We start from the raw sequence: 24,215 nt of genomic DNA on the forward strand, positions 1-24,215 counted from the left end.
ATATAGATTTTGTTTAAATTAGAAAATATGGCTCTGGCATAATTTATTCTAGGGTGCTCCCATCAGAGGGTTAAATAAACCTAATACTCAATTAATGTACTCCATGCATTCTTGAAAAACTGGAAGTTAAATGAGCATTAAATTCCCATATAAACTAACTTCACTTGCCAAGATATGTTCCCAAAAATTTGCAAATAATTTGATTTTATGAATAAATACAATTACTGTACGTACTTGATAAACTAATTGTGTTTGAAAACTTTATTCAAAGAAAGCTGACCAGTTGCTTCTTTTCATCTTAAAGAATCTTATAGCAAATGGCGACTTCATGAAGGCCTCTAACTCTAACATTACTGTTTCTTTCAGCATTGGGATTGGAATGTTAACTCCTATTGTCTCTTCTACTTTCATATCATGGTTTCTCTTAAACATTCAAGGTTCAGCTTCTTCAGGGGTACTGGAGATTATCTTCATTATTGTTCCTTTCTTCAAATTTTGTTTGTGTCTGCAACTTAACAAATCATTGGCCTCGAGGTCTTTTCTCATAGTGGATTACTTGATATCTTTCTGGCTTGCAGCAATGTTTCTCACTACCATAAGGATAACTTACTGCCTTCTGACACTGCATAAGGGTTGTTGCTTCCTTGCTATCAGCAGTAGTCTGAGCCACAGTTCTCAAATAATACTGCTTTAAGGTGAAAATGACCTCTCTTGATTCATACTTTTCTTTTTCACCTCAACAATTCTGGAGTACCTTCACTTTGTTTTCTCTTTCACTCAACTGAACTACACAGTAAAAGGCACTTCTACAAGTTTTTGTTACGCTAAAACTATGAAAACTGAGAACATATAACCAGAGCAGCAACATGCTAAAATTTGAGACAGCTAAAATGATACTGAAAGTGAAACTAAAACCTTTATTTTAGTTTCACCTTTTGGATTTATAAGGCACATTAACTTGTAATCGCATAAATAAATTTTCTGTTCATACCCCAGACAATCACAGGAATCAGGTGTGCATAATTACTGTAGTCGTTTACTAGGATAACATCATAGTGTGTTAAAGATGGAAAACCTTACTTAACTACAGTTATATGTGCACTGTGCTGCCACTTTATTAGGTACACCACTGCTGCGCACATAAATGGTTTGTCTCACAACGTTGCAAGTCACATGACTACAGTTGTGGATATAAATGCAGCAGAACAACCTTTCTGGTATCAGTTAAGCGCACAAACCATAGTAAGAATGGGGAAAAGGAGTGATCTAACGGACTTCGAACGTGGCATGGTAGTAGGTGCAAGACGTGCTGGAAAAAGCATCTCTGAAACGGCAGTTCTGAACTTTTCATGCACCAAAGTTTCAAGGGTGTATTGAGAATGGTGCAACGAACAGAAAACATCCTCTCAACGGCACTCCTGTGGAAGAAAATCGCTTGCTGATGAGAGAGGTCAGAAAAGGATGGCTAGAATTGTGCAAGCAAACAGATGGGCCACAATGTCGCACATCACGTCAGAATACAACCTCAACTTTGGTGCGCAGAACAAAATATCACAACGGACCACTAGTTGCACTTTGTCACGAATGGGCTACAACAGCCGACGGCCACATTGATACCTTTGTTATCAATGAAGAACAAGAGAACATGCCTCCTGTGGACACAGCAACACCAGCACTGGACTATCGAGGATTGGAAAACAGTTGTTTGGTCTGACAAGTCGAAGTTCCTGGTGCATTATATTGATGGAATGCTCAGAATTTGGCAAAAACAACATGAATTCATGGAATCCAAAAATCCATGGATAACACTGCATACAGTGTTATGGTGTGGGGAATGTTTTCTTGGCGCACATTGGGTCCATTGATACCCATAGATTCATGTCTGAATGCCACATTGTACCTAAACATCTTTGCTGACCAAGTGCATCTGTTCATGTTGACAGTTTATCTTCAGTTAGATGGTTACTTCCAGCAGGATAATGCACCAGTGCACAAAGCCCGAATCACCATGAAATGGTTCCAGGAACATGACAATGACTTTTCTTTGCTGCAGTGGCCTGCTCAGTCTGCGGATATCAATCCTATTGAACATCTTTGGGATGAGCTGGAAAGGGCTGTTCACTGTACGCCTACACCTCCGTCAAATCTCAAGGAACTGCATGACACACTCACGTCTGCATGGTACTCCATTCCTACAACGTTTTCAGCATCTTGTTCAAAACACGCCTAGACGAATTCAGGCTGTTTTGAAGGCTAAAGGAGGCTCAACATGCTACTAGGTAGTTGTACCTAATAAAGTGGCAGCACAGTGTATGTATATCAGACAAATAGTATCACAGTATGGAATGTATGTATCATCAGATGTATGGTAACAGAGCAATACATGTATTTAGTTTCTATTTAAAATTTCTTTATATACAAAAATGCTTTTTGTTTTCCCTATTTTATTATAAAGGATTTTTTGGCATATAAATATTACATTATATTAGAACTACTACTAATGTAAAAACTTTTAAGTGTTTGGATTTTGTTTGCTGTCTTAATTTTTTTTTTTTTTTTTTTTTTTGTCTACTAGTATAAATAATGTGATGGAACTCTCTCCAGAAGCCTCATCACATACATCTCTAACTCAATGCGTATAATATTCTAAATGCATCAACAGCTACATATGCCTTTATTTTATAAAATATCACATGTTACAACTAAATAGATAAAATGATACAATGCAGTTTGCTACACTTTTGTCAGCAATGCATATTGGTCAATTCTCACACTAAAAGTTTTTTTTTTCTCCATTTTCTATATTTATAATAAAAATTCAATAATTTATTGATCAGGCATGTACACACCAGTCATAGATAAAATTAGGCTGAGCTTTTAAGTTAAGAAACATTTTTTCAATCTAATTTCTGGATACCCTTTTCTTTCACTGCTATTGACTGTAATCTTTTTCTGGTAAATGGCAGTTACCAGAAATTATTTCCTACAGAAAATAGTAGTACTGTTATGCTCTTCAGTGGGGCAAAGAATAAATAAAAAAAGAAGGGGGAAAGAACCAATATTGTTTAAAAGAAAGGATCACTATAGAGATCACGTTTATAATTGCTGTGAAAAGCTCAACAAATAATAAAAGTTTTTCAACAGAAACAAACCAAAACTGTACAGTTACCAGAACAGATGGCATTGCATTATGGTGCTTGTGTCTCACAATCTGAAAGGCAATAAATACTAACAGACTAATATTTACATTATGTACATATTGTTCACCACTCTCTTTCAGTACTATAAAGTTCACTTAACAGTTCACAGGAAGGCGTTTTCAAACTTTTTGCTCTTTCTTCTAATCCTCTGTCCCTAAGGTTTCTTGCTCGCCATATCATACTTTCTCCTGTAAAAAAAAAATAAATAAAACATTAAAATTTAAATTAAAACAGGGAATAAAGATAAAAACATTTTTGAAATAAAAAATTTAAATAGTATTTCATAATAAAGTGATACAGAATCTGATATGTTGAGACATTTCAAGGCAGGCAGAAAAGTAATTCAAACCACCAATATCCAAAGTTACACACAAAACACAACATATCAAATATCTCAAACCATACTTATCATGTTTTAATAATTATTTAGGATGAATGTAAATTGGTATGAAACAAACATATATAAATTTATAATAAAATTTTTTAATGTACAATAAGATGTGAGCATGATCTCCTTTCAGGAAAATACACATTCACAACATATCCTTCTGCTGAAGATAAAAATATAAGCATAAACTATGAGCGGGTTTTGTGAGAAAATATGCCTGCTTTGTAATAAATAGAAAAGCAATAAACAATACTGTTTTAGAAAAGTTTGTTGCTTGGGGTAACACATCAGGAAATTAATTTTATCACAATACATATTAATTTACAATATAATGTTTCTTTTTACACTCCAACAGAATTCATCAGGAGCCAGAGAAGCTTATGCCTTCATTGTAACCAGGACCACAGTTACTGGGGCATGCATTTTTAGTGGCAGCATACAGATTCAATTGCACAATTGTGTATTCATGACTATGTACATTATTACGCATGCCTTTCATTTTTAAAAATTGTGAAAAAATTGAAAATTTGTACTAAAATTTATAGTTCATGAAATTTCTATCTGGTAGATGGTGTCGCTCTTGTGGCACTGTCTGGCTTGCTCGCAAAAACATGATGCCCTCTCAGTCAGTGATAACATGTACTGTGCATTCAATTTGTTTTTTTTTTTTAAATAAAATTTTTTGTTCTTTATACCACCAGTATGCCTGGAAAATAAAAAAAAAAAAAATTAATGAAAAGAATAATTGTGTGCTAAAAAAAACAGAGCACACTATAACCACGGCGGAAAACAGTGGAGATTTCTCACGGTAATCAGAATTTCATGTTTAGGTGTGTATAATTCAACTGTCAACAATTATTAGGGACAAGGAATGAATTATCCAAAAACCCAAAGCCTCAGCAGTAATGAAATTTACAAGTATTACGGAGATGAGGTATAATTAATAATGGATGAGTTGGAAAAATTATAATTTTGTGGTTGGAAGATCGGAATCAGAAACACATGCTCATAGGCTTTAACCTAGCAATGCTAGCACCCTTATAATAACAAAGATATATGGCACATTTGAGTTACCAAACTTTCTTTTTTTACGACAAAATTTTTTGGTTTTTTTGAATTCTGCTTGAAGTATACTAATGCCGCTTGATCTTTTATTGATTTCAATACTTATTAGATGTGATTTTTTATTTTTTTTAATAAAATTTGAAAATGTAAAAATGTGTTTTTACATGTAATTTTCAACAAAATACTTATTAGTTCTGCTGGAAAAAAAAAAAACACTACAATCACAAAACTACATGAAACTAATAGCCACTTCCATTTTCCAATTCAGAAACCCATTCAGAGGATGAAAATTCAAACATAACATGTGTGCATGTTATGTTTAAATCTACATCACGTTGGTCTACTACTCAAAAAATCAAGGGCTTTCAGAGCAGTGTCAAATATTTTGTCAAATAAATAAAGGAATAAACAGATTAATAATATAAACAAGAAACCATTTTACATCAGTAATTATTACAATAATCAAATGTAAAACAAAAAATATTTAATTTCTGTAGCAGACACAACCAACGTGCTAGTTTTAGTTTCAGCAATATTGTTTATGTGATGCTGAAACAAAAACTAGCATGTTGAAACAAAAGGCAAAAATAGTAAATAGTCAAGTACCTGACAGGTTGTTTATATGTATAATTCAAAGTAAACAATAACTGTTCATTCCCAAAACTGCTCAAATAAAAGTTTGCTATATTTAGGTAGGTACTGAAAGTTTCAGCCATTAGTACTGAACCAACAATTAGGAGTATTCTTTGGAGAAGGATCTGTCTGGTCCCCTCATGTATACAGCAAGATTTAGTTAATTTAGGAAAGGCTTTAAGTCTTCATGACAATGTTAAGGGTTAAATTTGGTGAAAGTTCTAGAAGGCATATTTAGTGCTAGTCATGATTGGTTTACAATAACCTTTATAATATTAAGGTGACTAGAAAGGCTGCCAGTGCAGACAAATGATCTAACAATAATGTAACAGTTGCAGCAAAGGACTTTTCTAAGACTGGCAGAAACAGTAATTCATGGGGATGGGGGGGGGGGCAGTTGATGCATGCTGAATTTCAATGTAGACAAAATGGGTTTATACTGGAAAAGCATGAATGAAAGAATATACATTGCTAAAAAGGAGAAGAGTATGCCTGCTTTTAAGGTATCAAAAGACAGGCTAATACCCCTACTGGAGAATGCAGCTGGTGACCTCAAACTTCTGTTGGTCTACTACTCAGAAAATCAAGGGCTTTCAGAGCAGTGTTAGGAGCTTCTACTCCAGCATGTTAGAAGTCTAGTGCTCAAAGTTGGGTAATTTAGTCATCTTTTAAGGATGAGTTTTACAGACAATTTGTTCAAAGGTGTAAATTTACTGTAGCAGTAAGAAGTTGCTTTTCAACATCTTAGTGACTGATAATAATCTAGCACATGCCCCTTTCCTTAATGATTGCCACCCTAACTTCAATATCATATTTTTTGCCATCTAACACACCATCCCTCTTTCCACCTGTAGATCAGGGAATCATTGCAACATTTAAGGCGTACCATTTCAAAGCAGCATGACAAATTTTTGGAAAGATCACAATATTTAAAAGCTGTAATGAACACTGGGGCTGCCTGGAATTAAATTAAAGAAACAAATATGAAATGTGTAGAAACTGTGGAGACAGTGACTAACAACCTGGTTGGAATGGCAAGCAACTGTATTTGGAAATGGATGAAGCTGATGTTCAGGAATCAGGAATTTATTGATAGCTACAGAAAGGAGCTTACCAATCAAGAATCAATGGAACTTATCAAAATAGCAAGAAGATGAAGTCAATCAAATGGAAGAAATGACTGAACAACCCAAAGGGATTAACTGCAAAAATTTAAGTTCAAAGAGGCTAAAAATTTTAGCTTCTTTGAGGAGGCTTTGGCTGTATTTGAAAATCAAGCAGTAATAGTTGCTTGATATGTTCTTCAAGAAAGTAGTAGCAGTACCATCTACATCTTGTTCTATTACTTTTAAAGCCATTCCCTGAAATCTAGGAAACGTTTTCTCAGACTCAGATGACCGTCAGTGATTACTCTCACTTTCTTCTTCCAATTAAATATCACTTATCTTCAAGCAATATTAGTCTGGCAAGCAAAACGTTATTAATACTAAGGTAAGAAAACAGCTTATATGTATTACATCATACATATAGTGTGTTTGGTACTTATAAAGAGTAAAATTTGACTTAGGACCTTTTCAGCATTCCATTTGTAAGTTAAGAACTACCTGTATTAATATTAATAAGGGCAAATCGATGCAAAGAAACTAGGCTTATTCAGCAGAAGCCTTTATTATTATTTGTTTTTTATGAAAAAAAAAAATAAAATAAAAATAATGCTGAATTTTTTGATATCATGAAAATCCATTTCTTTGACGTTCACAGTTTTCACATATGGATTGCTGATGTCAGATAGATAAGCAAATAGGCATTAATGCATTTATAAGCATATCAAAAACATGACAGAGAGCTCCTGACCAAGAAATAAAATCAAGTTAAAGCTGTCTGTGTAAACAGGCAGCAAGTCAGTTTCTTGTTAACTGAACTATACAGAGAGCATGTAAATTCTACATGATGCTGGACTTACCCAGGTTCGGAAAGAAGGTAACTGTTGAGAGTAAGCATGCTATGTTACAGCGTAAAGAAATGTCTATGTATGCAAGTAGCACCATTTACATTGTCTAAAGCAATATTTAGAGCTTGTGCATATTCTTAGGTATGTAAGGGATGGTTGGAAACCTGACAGGTGTTATAGCTGTTTCCTTCAATGTTGACTTGAGAGAGAGAGAGAGAGAGAGAGAGAGAGAGAGAGAGAGAGAGAGAGAGAGAGAGAGAGAGAGAGAGAGAGAGAGCAGCACAGCACAGCAATGTTTCCATGTGATTCATTACAGGTTTTTCAGCTCGCACAACATGCACATTTCCCAGTGAACACACTCTTGTATAGACAATACAAAATGGGTGAAATATGGACTAAGTTGTGGACATTCTAAAATCCAACAACAACCTTCAGTATACAGAGAATACAACAATCCATATGAAATGGTCTGTCAGAAATTTGAATCTAAATGCTGATATCAAAGGGAGGAGAGGGATCATTTGTTTGAATGTATAAACGTTATACATATGAATCAAGGAAGCCTCCAATAGGCATGTATAGGTTGGTCATGACTGGATTTAACCAAGGCAATGAGAAATCAAGGATGCTATCGCTAGGAGCACAAACTTGAAACCCCGAATCAAATTACAATTGGACAAGTGCACAATAGATACAACAGAGAAAAAGTAAGACATATCTATCTATACCCCTTGGGAGAGGGGAGTGGAGATAAACATGCAATGTAAGCTACTTGTATGTTTTCCTCTCAGCTAGAAGATGAAGAATAGTTTTAAATCAAATATCAATGGTTTGTTTTCCCAAGCCATGACTTCGGGTCAGGGTAAATATTCTTGCACATCTTTGACTATGCAAATTGTTCTTTGCGGTGAGGACAACAGTTATTATGACACCTTGGTTTCTCATTGCCTTGGGCTATTTATAAAGATGGTTATAATTCTAAGATGAGTCCTTAAATTTAACCATCAGAAAAATAGGAGAGGAGATCACTTTATATTTAAAAATATACAATATTTTGTTTAAGCGAGTTTGTCAATTTAAAAAATTACAGTATTAATATAAGGCAAATGTAAGATTTCCTGATATAGTCTCATAGTACTTACTGTAATTCTTTTCTTTAAAACAAGTAGATCGGAGGTTTGTTACATACTCTTCTTCAACTTGAGCTTCTAGCCTTCTAATACTACCTTGATAATCTGATGCAAAATTTTCTTTCACATAGTATGGTACCTTAAGATTGTTAGTTTTCCTCTCAACTGAATATTTACTATATAAAAAAAAGATTATGTTAAAAGTGTTAGTCATTAAATATTTTACAAAGTTGTATAACTGCATGTAGAATGGATACACTGAAAATGGACATGAAAATTTATTACTGAATTTTTAAATAAATGTTGAGAATATAAAATTTTGAAAAATTTAATAATGGCATTTAGCATATGGTATATCACACACACATATATATATATATATATATATATATATATAAATACAGGAGTGGCCAACTTTTTTCCTTCAGCATGCTACATATTTTCAAAATGTATTGCAATCCACCTAGGGACTGATCCACAAGCTGCCAGATTCAACCCCTCTATTTACTAATCCACACCTTGTGCTGCCTAATGTTTTTACTAAATACGTACAGAAATTTTATGCAATGCACTTGTATATAAGTTAACAAATAAATATTTGTCCTTACAGAACCGATGCCATGCAGAGCTTACTAATGCCCCTACATACTGTATTAAATTAAGATTGAAAGGTGGTAAAAAAATATGAACCAATAGGTTCTAAACATAAATTGGGTCATGGTTTCTAATAATAAAAGTGTAATTTAAACTATTGAAAAAATAACATAAAAAACTATTCATTTCAGATTTTTCAAATCAGATGAATAGGTTTTTATGTTATTTTTTTGGGATTGGGAGATGTGCCACTAAGAAGAGCCAATGAGAAAGGCAGCATGGAGGTTGGCTGCTCCTAATATAATCTATTTTAATCTGAATAATACCTAAATGCTAATTGCATTGTGAAAGGATTTAGTGAAATCCATGTATGAAAAGTTAGTGAGGTCATAACAGAATAATTATGAATTATGAGCAAATACAGAATATAAGCTGCCAGTAATATCAGCATTAATAGCAGGTAAAGGCAGATCCATGCAAGAAAAGCAGGCTTATGCAGTAACATCTTTAAAATAAATAAATAATAATAAAAACATGGAGTGACAAATGACACATGCTGACAATACCACCTTGCCCCAGAAACAATCCAGCACATCACCACAGGATGAAGGGTAATCACCCAAATGCGGTACACTCATAGGCAACAACCAGGTTGCCAAGATAATACATTAGAAGCTAGCAGAGAAATACCAAGAAAAATACAGTATATTCCAGTGAATGTATTTAATAACACAATAAATACAATAAGATACAGTAGAAGCTTTCAAGGCTGTTATTATTATTAGTAGTTGATAAAGAGGCTCGACAGCCTTGAAAGTTTCTACTGTATCTTACTGTATTTATTGTGTTATTAAATACATTCACTGGATTATACTGTATTTTTCTTACCATGGACCACAGTACACCAGGCCCTTTCGTGACAAAGAAATACTGGTTGATCAAAGAAAGTATACTGTATTATAGGTACAAATCTCAGGCCGTACTAGAGATCCCTACCCACAAGTTGTACTGGGACTGCACAATAAGAACGGGCAAGATGATCCCACACAACAAACCAGACAAATCCTCAATGAGAAGAAGGAAATGATTACCCACATGATTGACATAGCAGTGCCCAACACTAGCAATCTCCAGAAAACCTATGCAGAAAAGATCAGGAAGTCAAAGAGATGTAGCACATGGAACAAGTAACGACCATCCCGATCACCGTGTCAACCACTGGCATGGTGCTACAGAGCCTACACAAGAACCTAGCAGCAATAGGCCTCCCAGAGAACACATAAGAAATCACAGAAAGCAGCAATCCTGAACACCTAAAGGATAATGTTCTTTGACCAATAATATTAATCAGACTTAACAACATTGGTGTATTTGGGCCGGAACACACCAGAACAACATTCCGGTACTTTTTTCTAAATGTTATAATAGAAAATCGTTAAATTCATACACCTAATATTATGAAACAATGGCATAATCAAAGGGGAGGGAGAAATATCTATTTTACCCATTGCTACTAAAAATATATATTAATAGTAATTTTTAAAATTAATAGATTTCTTTAAAAATTTATTTAAAAACAAAAATATAAATTTCACAATGAAACTTGAATGTTTCTTACTAAAGTACAATGTGTTAGATCCAACAATGGCAAGTTTCTTGTTTATTAAACTACACGGTCCTTCATTAGAATTATGGAATCCAAATTTTTATGTCCGAACTTGGTTGTGGTTTCATTGTTCTGCTGTTGACCAACAAACAATAAAGGGCAGTCACATGAGAATACATAATCAATCCTGTATGGGAATTTCTATGATTCTTCTGAACAGTATTTTTTATATTATTTTGGAGTTTTTGTTTTCGTTTTTTTTTTCTTTTTTTTTTTTTAAATTTTTTGTCTTTGTTTTTTACTTTTGAAATTTTTATTTAATAGTTATAAATGAATACTGAACAAATATTCTAATTTTTGACTTATTTATTTTTGCAAATGAAAAAAGCATAGGTAACTATTTGTAGTTAATCGACAAGTGTTCCGGTACTATGGTACCAGTACCTGCCACGGGATGTGTGTGTGTGGGGGGGGGGGAACCCATGAGAAGAAGAAAAAAAGAAAATAATGTAACGTCAATGAAATTTTTGGAATTTCCAGATTATCAAATCAATCACACATTACTGTGATATTTATTTTTACACAACTTTAATCATATTGGATATGAGACTACAAGTCTTTCCAAAGAAAGATCTCATTAAAAAAAGGTCTTCAATGAGAGATGTGGGTTGACTTATACAGAGAGTACAGGACTGTATTTATTTATTACATAATCTTAAATCTAGGAATTTGCTGCTTAAACATTATATTACTATGCAATATTAATTTACATACTATATTTATTCTCTCTACATTAGCATTAGTTGAGGCATATGATGCAAAAAAGCAAGCTTATAGAGCATCAGCAAAAAAAAAAACAAACAAAAAAAAAAAAAACAACTTTCCCATTTCACACATCCGGTCACTCCAGATGTTTTTCTAGTTCAGCCTTTATTTAAAGTAGTTGTTCCAGCAATCAACTACCCACTAGCTAAAGGCAAACTTCTGCACATCTATTCTACGACTGTCTTTCCTCAATTTGAATCTATGCCCTCTCAGGTTCTTAATCTCAGCAAGTGGAAGTATCCCATCAGATTTGAGCCTGCTCAAACCATTCAAAGCCTTGTACACCTCAATCAGATCACCTCGCAGGTGCCTAGTCTCCAGATGCTGCAAGTGACAGAATTTAAGCCTCTCCTGGTAAGAGAACCCCTTTGTTCTTCTCACCAATCTTGTTGTCCTTCTCTGTACTTGTTCTAGCAACTTTACATCCTTCCTAAAATGAGGTCTCCAGACTTGTACACAGTACTCAAGGACAAAACTCCATGACTTGCTCTAGTAGCCAGTCTGCACTGCTCAGAGAACTTCATATCTGACTGCACAATTACCCCCAGGTATTTTTCGTTCTCCACCTCCCTGAGTGTAGTACCACACAGTTGGTACATTTCTCTTGAGTTACTGCTACCCATATGCAATACTTTGCATTTGGCAATATTAAACTTCAGTTGCCATTTCTCAGCTCATTTACCTAACTTTTCTAGATCATGTTGCAGTAGCATACTGTCTTTACTATCATTAACAACCCTGCCAACCTTTGTTTCATCTGCAAACTTGGACATTAAGCTTAATGTATCTTCATCAATATCATTAATACACAAAACAACAATGGCCCAGCACTGAACCCTGGGGGACTCCACTAATAACATTAGTCCATGTAGAGTAGTGTCCATTTATTACCACTCTCTGCTGTCTCCCACTCAACCATCCCTTTATCCATTGCAGCAACTTGCATTTAATGCCATACTGCTCCAATTTGTACAGCAATCTTGTAACTTTAAACAACACATGTAACTATAAACAAAATTATGCAAAACCTTTTTTGTCACAAAAATGATATATTGGTGTCTATTTTTTCAATCTTGGACAAATACAATGTTCTAGAATGTAACTCCTGCAGTGTAGCAATTATATTCCAGAACAACAATTCAATAAAAATTAAATACTACTGAATATAGTTCTGAATGCCATTATCCATAAGCCACATTACAGCAATTTAAAACAGAGTTAAAAGAATTGATGTTATACTTACACTGTCTTGGCTAAACTAAAAGTTGGATCTGATATAAAGAAACTGCTCATCAGTGAGAGACAAACAAGGAACACAATTGGCATCATCTGAAGAAGTGCACTATATCCATTTTGATGCTAAGAGAAAGAAAAAAGCATTTTAACCGAAACCTTGGCAAAAAAAAATTTTGATTAGCTCAAGTATTATAAAAAGCAGTCTTTAACTAATAATAGAATGAACAATTCAAAATATTACTACTAGGGCTTACAATACCAGTCAAAATCTTAATACCAGTATTTCGGTATTTTTAATTTATGAAACCGGGATACCGGTATTCCAAAAACAAACGTGTTTCTCAATTAATTTTGATGACAATTAGGTGCAATAAAGTAAGGAAAAAAACAAGTACTGTAATTACCTGAATTCATGTTTTAAATAAACTTTTATTGCAATAATAAATATTCTGAAAAAAATCATTAAAATACAGTTATTCTAAAAACAAAAAAAAATACATATTGTTACTGCAAAGTTTAGTTATGTTTAAGCATCCACACTGTGCGAATAAAGTGAGCTCTTAAGAAACACAAGCAATAGTAGGATTGTTTAAAATGGATCTAATTTTGGTACATACATATTTGATTAGCGGCAGAAAATGCCCTTTCGGATTCTATTCTGGTACTATTGCACTGATAATTGTAGACGATCTCAGTCCATATTTTCTAGGCTTTGAACCTTTTTAGCAAAAATAGTTAAAAGTATTTCATTAATTTCCGACTCAAGTTCATCTTTTAAAATCTCACTGGAGTCAGGCAATTTCTTATTTTGGAAAGAATTTGCGGAACACTGATGTTCTGTTCCACATTGGTCTTCCATGGTTAAATTATGTTCATCATTTTCTGAAGGAGAAAGGCGTTTTATTCAGCGAAGTATAATTTTCACTATAGTATCTTTACTGAGTCTGGGAGAGAGCAAAGAGTGGGGATAAGGAATAAAGAAGAGAGCAAAGAGTGCAGTTAAGGAATTCTTCACATATATAAATGCCAAGAACAGAAGGACAAATCAGATTGGACCCTTATGTAATGGACGTGGGATAGTATTAGATAGCATAGCTGAAGTTGCAGATGAACTCAACAGTTACTTTACATCGATGTTTACATAAAAAAAACCTTTGTGTCAATGAGATATTATGGAAGTGAATTTGAAAAAAATGTAATTACTGATGTTGAAATTTCAAATGATTATTTAATGAGAACTTTTGTGCCTACGGGCGAGTAAGGCTCCTGTTGTTGATGGCATATACCCTATAATTTTAAAGGAGGCGACAAGTGAGTGCATTGAACCATTAAGCTAGTTATGAGAGCATCACTGGACTCAGGAGAGATTCCATTGGAATGGTGTAAATTGGAACATAAAGGCGATTTTAGGAGTGTAACAGGATATTACCGACCGCCCAGTCTAACTTCAGTAGTAGGGAAAATCATGGAGGCAATGATCAAGGGTGGAATTCAGGATCATTTAGATTGAAATGGAATTCTGTAGGATACACAGCATGGTTTTGTAAAGGGAAAATCATGTTTAACAAATCTGGTTAGACATTTTGACAGGTCACTCGTGAGCTGGATTTAGGGAATAGTTTCGCATTGTTTATTTGGATTTCAGCAAAGCATTTGACTCGGTCCCACATGAGTGGTTACTTTATAAGTTGGAGCAGGCTGGAATCATTGGTAAAATGCTTAGATAGATAGTACACGATGATTTTAGGGCACCAGGCAGAGGGTTGTGATAAATGGTTATTCCTCAGATTGGGTTAATGTAAGAAGTGGGGTTCCCCAAGGATCATTATTGGGACCACTGTTGTTTTTGATTATCTTAAATGACATCTATGAAGGGATGGAGGGCATGAGGTCTAAACTTGCAGATGATGTAAAGATCAGTAGAGTAGTTAATGATGGCCGCCAAGCAGAGCTTCTTCAGAGTGACCTAGATAGACTTCCGGGATGGTTAGAAAAGCGGCAGCTATGCTTTAATTCAGCAAAATGCAAGGTACTTACACCTGGGGAACAGCAACCCCAGGTGTTGTAGCTTGCAAACAGTCTAGTAGTGGTATCAGTCTTGATCCTGAATTAGAAATTTGTTATCTCTTTAAAATGACAAATGCTTAGAAGTTGACACGAAAAAAAAAAAAAAAAAAATGCATATAGTCAAAATCTATAGTGACACAATCACCAACTGCATTTACTGTGAGAATACAAAGTACTGGTGAAATTCCTACCTGATTAATGAAAACATCTATTGTTTATGAATTTGGTAATAATGATTATGATTTTTTTGCTGTTATTACTGGATAATTGATAAATGGAGCCATACTATATGAACAACATACATGGCAACCCAACGGAAACAAGAAATAAAATAAAATAAAAAAAAAAAAATAGAAGCAACATTTCTATCTGACCACTTGATTTACTGATTACCCACATGATTGACATAGCAGTCCATTTGGATATTGAAAGATCCAAAAGGAGCTGGATCTTTCAATAGCAGTTGATAGCTTGGTACCTTAGAAAGGATCTAATTGAAGTTTATAAGGCTCTTAGAGGGGATAGTAAAGTGAATGAAAGAAAGTGAAATTTTTGTTATATTAAATGATACTCAAACCAGGGAATAAATTGAAATTAAGGGGAAGGAATTATAAACCAAATTTTAAGAAGTTTTCTTTAGTTGGCATATTTCAGTTAATTTGTTTATTGTTCAATGCTGTTATTAAAAAAAAAAAAAAACCACCCCAGAAATAGACTCATTTCTTACATGACCCTTATCCATCCTATTAAGACTGTAACTTGGAAAGCAGTGTTTGATAGGAATGGAGGAAATACAGGAGTACTAATACAGTGAGGCCCAGAACAGGCTGAAAAACCATGGAAAAAGACCACTGGAATTACTGAAGAACTATGAACATGTTAAGAGCATGCCAAAACTAGTCAAATATTCCAACTAATCCTGTAGAAAGCAATGCTAGCCATGAAAAAAATATAAACTTTTGTATTAAGAGAGAAGAAATGCAAATGAAAATCACTGTGATGTGGAGTGATGATGTGTGGCCTTGTTGAGTATAAAAAGTGCACAGGATGTTCGATTGCAGTAATCTAAAGCCAGAATTGGAGAAAATGCATGCCATATCAGACTTTAAAAAAGATCTTACCATGGGTGCACGTTTAGCAGGAGCCACGATTCAAGAAACAAAAGACATAACTGGTTTCTCTAAAGCATCCATCTCAAAGGATTTTAATGACTGGAAAGCAAGCAGTCCTTCCTCAACTCAAAAGCATAAACATGGCAGAAAAACAACATTTCAAGAGCAAAGCCATCACATACTCTAAGGAGGACTGCACAGAAATATAGGAGATCCAGTGCGCAGCAAACAGAATGGACAGTGGAACAACAAAACAGGTGATCAGACAAATCATAGTACACTTTGTTTTGCACTGATGGTAGGCAGAGAGTGTGGCAAGAACTTCACGAAGTGATGGACCCTGATTGCATTGTTAAGATAACCCAAGCATCTAGAGGTGGTATCATGGTATGGTATGGTATGGTATGGTATGGTAAGGGGAATGTTTTGTTGATACAGACTGGGTCTGTTGATGCTGGTGAAAGGGCAAATTTCATCCAGGAAGTACCTAAATTTTATATCAGAACTACCCTACAATGTTAAAGAAGCATTGCAGGATCATCTAGACAAGACTTCAGTTATAGCTCGGACACAGCATGGGTTAAGGGGGAATATCTTGTCTGACCAATTTGACTGGATACTATGATGTAGTCACAAAGGAACTGGATGCAAAGAATAATTTTGATATATATTTGGATCTTAGAAAGGCTTTTGATACTGTTGCACATGGAAGATTGCTGAACAAATTGGAGGAGTGTGGCATTGGAGACAAATTGCTGCTATGGATAAAGGGATGGTTGAGTGGGAGAAGACAGAGTGGTAATCAATGGACACTGCTCTTTGTGGACTAATGTTATTAGTTGAGTCCCCCAGGGTTCAGTGTTGGGTCCATTGTTGTTTTCTGTATTTATTAATAATATTGATGATGGTATATCAGGCTTAATGTCCAAGTTTGCAGACGATATGAAGGTCGGCAGTGTTGTTAATAACACTAATGACAGTACGCTGCTGCAACAGGATCTAGTAAAGTTGAGTAGATGGGCTGAGAGGTGGCAACTGAAGTTTAACATTGATAAATGTAAAGTACTGCATATGGGAAACAGTAACCCAAAAATAACGTATCAACTGTGTGGTACTACACTAACAGTGGTAGAGAATGAAAAGGACCTAGGGGCAATTGTGCAGTCATATATGAAGTTTTCTGAGCAGTGCAAATGGTCTGCAAGAGTACCTCATAGTGTCTTGTCAATGATATACAGGAATTTTTCTAGAAGGGATAAGGAGGTGATTATCCCCTTGTATAAGGCAATGGTAAGGCACACCTTGAGTACTGTACACAGGTCCGGAGGCCTCATTTTAAGAAGGATGTAGAGCTGTTGGAACGAGTACAGAGAAAGGCAACAAGATTAGTGAATGGAACGAAGGGTTGCTCTTACAAAGGCTTAAGTTTTGCAGATTAGTGTTTGGAGACTAGGCACCTGCGAGGTGATCTGATTGAGGTGTTAAAGCCTTGAATGGTTTGAGCATGCTCAATGTAGATGGGATTCTTCCTCTTGCTCAGAATAATCGCCTGAGAGGGCATAAATTCAAATTGAGGAAAGACAGTTGTAGATTTGATGTACAGAAATTTTCTTTTAGCCAGTGGGTGGTTGATTGCTGGAACAAACTTCCATCTGTCATTGTGGAAGTTGATAGCTTAAACAGGTTCAAGGCAGAACTGGACAAACATTTGGAGTGAGTGGATGGATAAAATGAGAAGGGTCTGTGTGTGTTTTTTTTTGGCTGATGCTATATAAGCTTTCTTTCTTGCATCATGTGCCCTTTCTAATGCTAATGTTACACTTTTATTCTGAAAGTGACGGCCACTTTATGGATGGCAATGCAACAGTACATCATGCCTGAATTGTGCAAGTACAGTTCAGAGAACATGACATGGATTTCCACCATCTTCCCTGGCCTCCACATTCAACTGATCTCAGTCCTATTGAGAATTTGTGGAATATGCTGAAGAGTGCTATTTGGCAACACAGTCCTTTTCCTTCAACTTTGTCACAGCTACGTGATATTTTGCTGGAAGAAGAGTTACAATTAGACCAGAATGCACTAAAACACCTTATAAAATCCATGCTGTGCCACACACTCACTGTTATTCGAAACAAAGGTGGCCCAATTTGATACCGAATAAAGGTTAATATATAATTTTTTGGAAGCAGATCTATGTCAGGGTTACTGAGAGATAGAGAGAGAGAGCACGCGCATACTTGTACACTAATGCTAGGAGTAGTGATTATTTCAACAAATACCAGTATAACAGAAATACAGAATCAGAAACATGATGTCATTCTGATATAAGGGACACAAAAGTACTATTTTTTAATTTGGAAACACATTGATTGAAGAAGAGCATATCCACAGATGAGAAGTGCCATGATATTACCAAGTCAGTCTGGTGTGAAAATAATGAAATTTCCATTTGTTCCGAGACAACCAAAGCCTGAAGAACCTCCTAGTCTCAACAAATAAACAAAATAGAGAGCAAAAATGGGACTGGGGCTACAAACTAAATGAGCATGGCAGGTATAATGGCAATTTATAAAGACAAATAAAGTAGAAAAGCAGATCTAAATCACCATACTGCCACAAATGCATTATACTGCTACTTATTGCCTACCAGTTTACAGGTCACTTACACAAGCAAAGAACAGCTAATTATATGTCTGGATACATATATGTCATGTTTTTAACATGTTTGCTTTGTGCTAAAAATAAACAATGCTTCCCTATTTAGAAGTACTAGCAGGAATTAAATATTTGGTAAGAAGTATTAATATAAATAAACTTAACCAATTCACATGAAATAGTATAGTTAATCTATTTCACATGAATGTCACGATTTCTCAAAACTTTGAGCATGCTATAAAAAATTGTCTTTACTGTATAAATTTTATAGTAAGAGTAAAATTATCAATTACAGATTATAATATAAGCCAGATTAATACTGATCACTGCACTTTTTGTTATAATTTAATTCTCCTAATTTATATTTATGATTGAAAAAACATAAACAAAAAAGATGATCTACAAATTGTCACATTGTTTTAAAACTCTTTTAGTCATACCTCTTGGTGTGAATGATTGTTTTCCCTAAACTGATACCTTCTCTGTGTTCTCCTCTGATATGAAGGAGCTGTTAAAGAAAATAAGAAAAAAACAAGTTAGTTGATGTAAGCAGTGTGTTATGTTTCAGGCATTAGTAAATAGTAACAATGTGTGTATAAATACACACATAAAAACATGACAAAAAGGCAATGCCTTTTATGTGCATTTGCCATATTGCTCATACATTTCTCCAATCAGCACACAGCAACAAAAGTAATATCCAGTACATCAGTTACAATGTATGGCGTATGGCCAGCCAATGTGATATGCATGAAAAAAATAAATAAGCGCCAGATATCTACTGGTCCCATTTTAATGAAATTTGGGAAGGCCAAATAAATTGTTCCTAAGGACCAAATATAAAAATTTTATGAAAATCCATTAGGAGTTTGGTTATTATACCGACAGACAGACAGACAACCGGTGAAGACAATGGATGCTTTACTCACATATGCAGAGCCAGAACTAGGCAATCCTATGCACGGGACAATAGTGTTATAAGTACACCCCCATTATGTGCAGGTAGTCAATCTTTCAGTAGCGTACCTAGATTGTTGACACCCGGGGGTAACGTCTTTTTTTTTTTTTTTTTTGGTAGTTGTTGGCGCATCGGCTTCTGTGGCCATAATGCACCTCCCAAGGTTTTTGCAGTACTTTGATCCAAGCCCGAAGCGGGATTCGAACCCGCGACCTTTGGGTTGCCAGGCAGGGGTGCTTTACCCACCTGGCTAGCCGGGTCGGCATAACGTCTTCCTGGCGCCCCTGATTGTGATAGATAATTCCTTCAGTTTGTGCCCCTGAAGCTTGGCACCCGGGAGAAATTCTCCCCTTGCCATGTTCCTGCAATCTTTATTAATTTATAAAAATTACTATTGTAACAGTCTACGATTTGCATATATTTATTAATAAAATAATTTAAATAATACAACAAATATAACAAAACAAAAATATCCAAGAAAAGAAACTTACAAATATTCATTTATATCTATAGAGAATTTGTTTCTGTATAAACTACAAAGAAAGTACATATACAGTAACTACAAAAAAATTAGAAAACCAGATAGTTTATGTTTATATATCTAGTATAAAATCACAGAAACAAAATAAATATTGCAAAATATAGTACTTTTAACATTATAACCTAAACTAAAAATATGCAATGAAAGTGTATTATTTTAATTGAATTTTTTGTCACGTTGAAGGACCTTTCACAAGAAGCTACTATTACAGACAGGGTAAGAAAAATTCATAGTGCTATTTCTATATTAAGATAAGATTCTATTAGACAATACTCATGAAAGAATTGGAGAAGTTGTAAAGGGGATTACAGATTTTATATCCTGCAGATAAAACATGATTTTTCAAATATCTGTTGAAATATCAACAGATATTTGAAAAATTGTTTGTCCTCCAGTGGTTAGCACTGGAGGAAAAAATCAAAAATGAAGCAATTTTAAAATATATAACTGGTCGAATGCACCCTTAAAATGCTGCACCTGGGGCCCTGCTCGACCCGCCATAGTTCTGGCTCTGCACATATGCTTAAAGGCCTAAAAATGAAATCTAAAAATGTAATAAACAAGCTATGTAATCTTAAAAGAGAAAATTCCGAACAAAAATCAGAAATATACAAATGTAAAAATGTCAATTTTTGTATCCTACATGCATTCATAATTGTCTGGAATGATAACCTGTAAGGTGATGGAACTGTTTTTAGTATGCAGTATGCTAAGCATTCAATTATTTTTGGATGCAGTGTGCACGCACACACACACACACGCAGAGAGAGAGAGAGAGAGTGCCCATATTAGTCTGATGAAACTTTTGAAAGCAGAAAGAGATATTTAAATGACACACAGAAGAATATCTTGGAATGACATACAGTTAAATGAATTCCTAATAAAATTCAGGCCATGAGGTGTCAATGGCCTTTAAAATTCTAAAGCAGATTGCTCAACTGCAGGAATTTAGTTTAAAAAAAAAAACAACAACCACATTATTTTCATTTTACCAGTTGAATATTATTCTTCTGGTAGGCAATAAGTGATCCACAGAGGCATTCTTATGATGGCTGTAAAGGTCACATATGTAAGCAAAGAAAAGTTACATATAAGTCTCAATACATGTATTAGAACATGTATATGATACATGCCTAACTGACAGGTTGCAATAAGTCAGCTTCCTGCATTGGCATTCCTAGATACATTTTGTATAGTTGATGAAATGGTGATTTTGATACAGTGATTACCATATATCTGAACAATGCAGAACTGGTGCATGCACAGCTTTCATATTTAATTAGCTTTTTTAAAAACAGAACAGAATGAAATTCACCTATGTACACCTATGTTTTACTTCATGTATTTACAACTGTGGTGCAAAAATGGATCTATATTTACAATAAATTCTTACCAATTCAGACTTACTCAGACTGCCTTCTTTTTTATGTATGTATCTTATTTATAAAGAATGTAAATCTTTCATAAACAAGAATTTATTTATTTGATTCATTACTTTATAAAAGAAATAAAATTATTTAAAAGAAAAAATAGAAAAACATTATAAGAACATTAAGGCATGAAGAACAAAATGAAGATACAATACAAAACATTTATCCAACAGAAAATTTCTACTTTTTTTTTCAAAAAATGACACTATGGTTCAGAAGAAACTGTGTACACTTCATTAAACTTATAATTCTCATTAACATTTAAGACATTAAATTTTATTTTTTTTTTAAAATTCATTATTTGTGTTCTATTTGACTTGAACTCTTTGCATTCCACTTTCACATTATTCACAATTCTATATTAGAAAAGAGAATTTATATGTATGCACTACTAGTTTTATATGCTACATACTCATACATTACTTAATGAGAGTTAAGAAAATCTTGGAAACTCGTTATAAATAAATAATAAAAATAAATTTTCTGTTTATACTCCGGGACGACCAAACGGTCAGAGGAGTTTACAAGATACACAGAATACAAGAAACAGCATCGTATTCAGCAGTCACGGGCTTGAACCCCGGTCACTCAAGGCATGTGTACTTTGCACCTGCGCGCCTGACCACTAGGCTACGGTTTTCTTGTGTTATATGTATTTTTTTTTGCACATCTATTATATTTCCTTCCTCAAATATACATTGTGGGCAACAAAGAGCCCAATTTGAATATTCTGTTAGTTAATTCTAATGTACTACCCATTATTCGTGTTCCAACCCATCCATAACCCTTTTCAACAGTGAGTTTGCCACACAGAGGGGTATCCATCACAATGAATTTTTGGTAGTGGAGCAAGTTTTCTTTGTGGAATTTTAAAATTTTATAAAAAATTTAAAATTTTTACAAAAAGCTTTAAAATATTAATGTGTTATTATTTTGACTTTATTGTCTAAAACAAGAGCAAATCTGTTGTCAAAAATCAAATTAAAATGTAAAAAAATGTAAATGAAATGCTCTACATCTATTTATGTATAATTTGATTTGGTTTGATCAAATTCTAGATCTGAATTTCACATAAATTTTTCAATTTCAGCTTCTGTAAGCCCAAATCAGACAACTGAAGTCAGCAGTCTCTGATTTTCAAAGCTATTTTCATACAAATACATTGTTTGATTTTTTTTTTTTTTTTTGCTGTTAAGACTTTGCATTATTTGCAAATACTAATACAGGAACTCCCTGACTTACGTAATACTCCACTTATGGAAATTCGACTTTACATAAGTTTTTGCCAGTCGGTGCAAACTTAAAAAAAATCGTGGAAACGTATTTTGCATCCCATAGGAATAAATGGACATATCGTGAAAATATCGTAACGTGAACCCAATAACACACCTTTTTTTTTTTTTTTTTTGTAATTCATTCAAAAGTCCTTGTAGGTTGAAAATTTCTCTATATTACTAAGCTATTTATCTCTCTAAAAGGTCATATTTATAATGGAAATTGCACTACCCTTTCATCGTTATCATATGTTCCCGTTATAAGAATCAATTTTGAACACCTTTGCGATATTTTTCTAAAACACATTTCTGGATGTCACGACCAAAAAACAATTTGCACTTTCCGGTTTATTGGGCTTTTCTGTTAGTGCATCTAATTATAAGCGGGTAGCAAACTCGATCTTATTGCATTTGCGATAATACTGATAACTGCAATTGTGTGGGGTTTTACGCTGTTATGGTGAAATGTGTTTCCCCTTAATTGAAATCTTCAATTATATAAAAAACAATTTTCAGAAACTTCTCTTCATTCCTATTTACGTATTACAATGATGAAGGGAAAGCAACCAATGAAAAGTGCAAGTGGTGGTAGTGCCAGGAAATGAAACAAAATTGATTTAGAAATGAAGATGAAAATGATTAAGTACGAAGCAGGACAAAGTTTGTCATCTATTGCAAGGGAATTAGGTCTCGCTGCTTCAACAGTGAATACTATTTTAAAGGACAGTGTGTGTATAAAAGAACATGTCAAAGGATCAACAGTGATCACAAAACAGCATTCAGGTGCTATACTGAAGATGGAACAGCTGTTAATAATAAGGATGGAAAATCAGATTCAGAAGCGAGTGCCCCTGAGTCCAAGGCCATTCAAGCAAAAGCAACAAGTATTTATAAAGATATTAAGGATAAGTACAGTGAACCTCAACCCAAGCTCGTGGAAAGCAATGGGTGGTTTAATAGGTTCAAGCATCGCGCTGATTTCCACAAGGTTAAAGTATGCGGTGAAGTCACCAGTGACAATTCTGCAGCTGCAGAGAAATTTTGTGATGTGTTGGAAAAAATTATTGATGAAGGTGGCTATTCAATGCAGCAAATTTGTACCGTTGATGAGACTGCTCTGTATTGGAAAAAAATTCCAGATCGAACATACATTGGCAAAGAGGAAACTACAATGCCAGGTTTCAAGGCTTCAGAAGATAGGGCCACGCTCTTGCTTGGGGCTAATGCAGCGGGAAATTACAGATTAATACCACTGTTTGTGTGCCATTCTGGAAATCCTCGTGCATGGATAACAATATCTCTCTTTGAGGATTGGTTTAAATGCTGCTTCATTCCTGAGGTTGAAAAATATTGAAAAGACAATGACGTTCCTTTCAAGATTTTGCTTCTATTAGATAATGCTCCTGGACATCCTACGAACCTAGATGATTTCAATTCAAACGTGAGAGTCATATTTCTACCGCCAAACACGATTTCACTCATCCAACCTATGGATTAGGGTGTTATTTCGAATTTAAAAGCATACTATTTATGCACATTTGCTCAGG

The 24,215-nt window shown here is 34.4% G+C and overlaps 1 protein-coding gene across 1 annotated transcript in view; it reads right to left on the reverse strand.

The window, feature by feature from the left end:
• Positions 1-2,919: 2,919 nt before the first annotated feature.
• The window catches only part of LOC150083542 (dnaJ homolog subfamily B member 12-like), a 106,323-nt gene continuing 85,027 nt past the window's right edge, over positions 2,920-24,215 (reverse strand). The window contains exons 6-9 of the mRNA XM_090377349.1: positions 18,906-18,973; positions 12,636-12,751; positions 8,380-8,543; positions 2,920-3,388 (exon numbers count right to left, since the gene is read on the reverse strand). Coding sequence (XP_090233475.1) covers positions 3,264-3,388; positions 8,380-8,543; positions 12,636-12,751; positions 18,906-18,973 — 473 coding nt within the window. The 3' untranslated portion in view covers positions 2,920-3,263. The remainder of the gene's footprint in view (positions 3,389-8,379; positions 8,544-12,635; positions 12,752-18,905; positions 18,974-24,215) is intronic.

This window comes from Mastigoproctus giganteus, chromosome 7 (genome assembly GCF_048544385.1).
Source record: "Mastigoproctus giganteus isolate SK-2022 chromosome 7, ASM4854438v1, whole genome shotgun sequence".
NCBI classification, from domain to species: Eukaryota; Metazoa; Arthropoda; class Arachnida; order Uropygi; family Thelyphonidae; genus Mastigoproctus; species Mastigoproctus giganteus.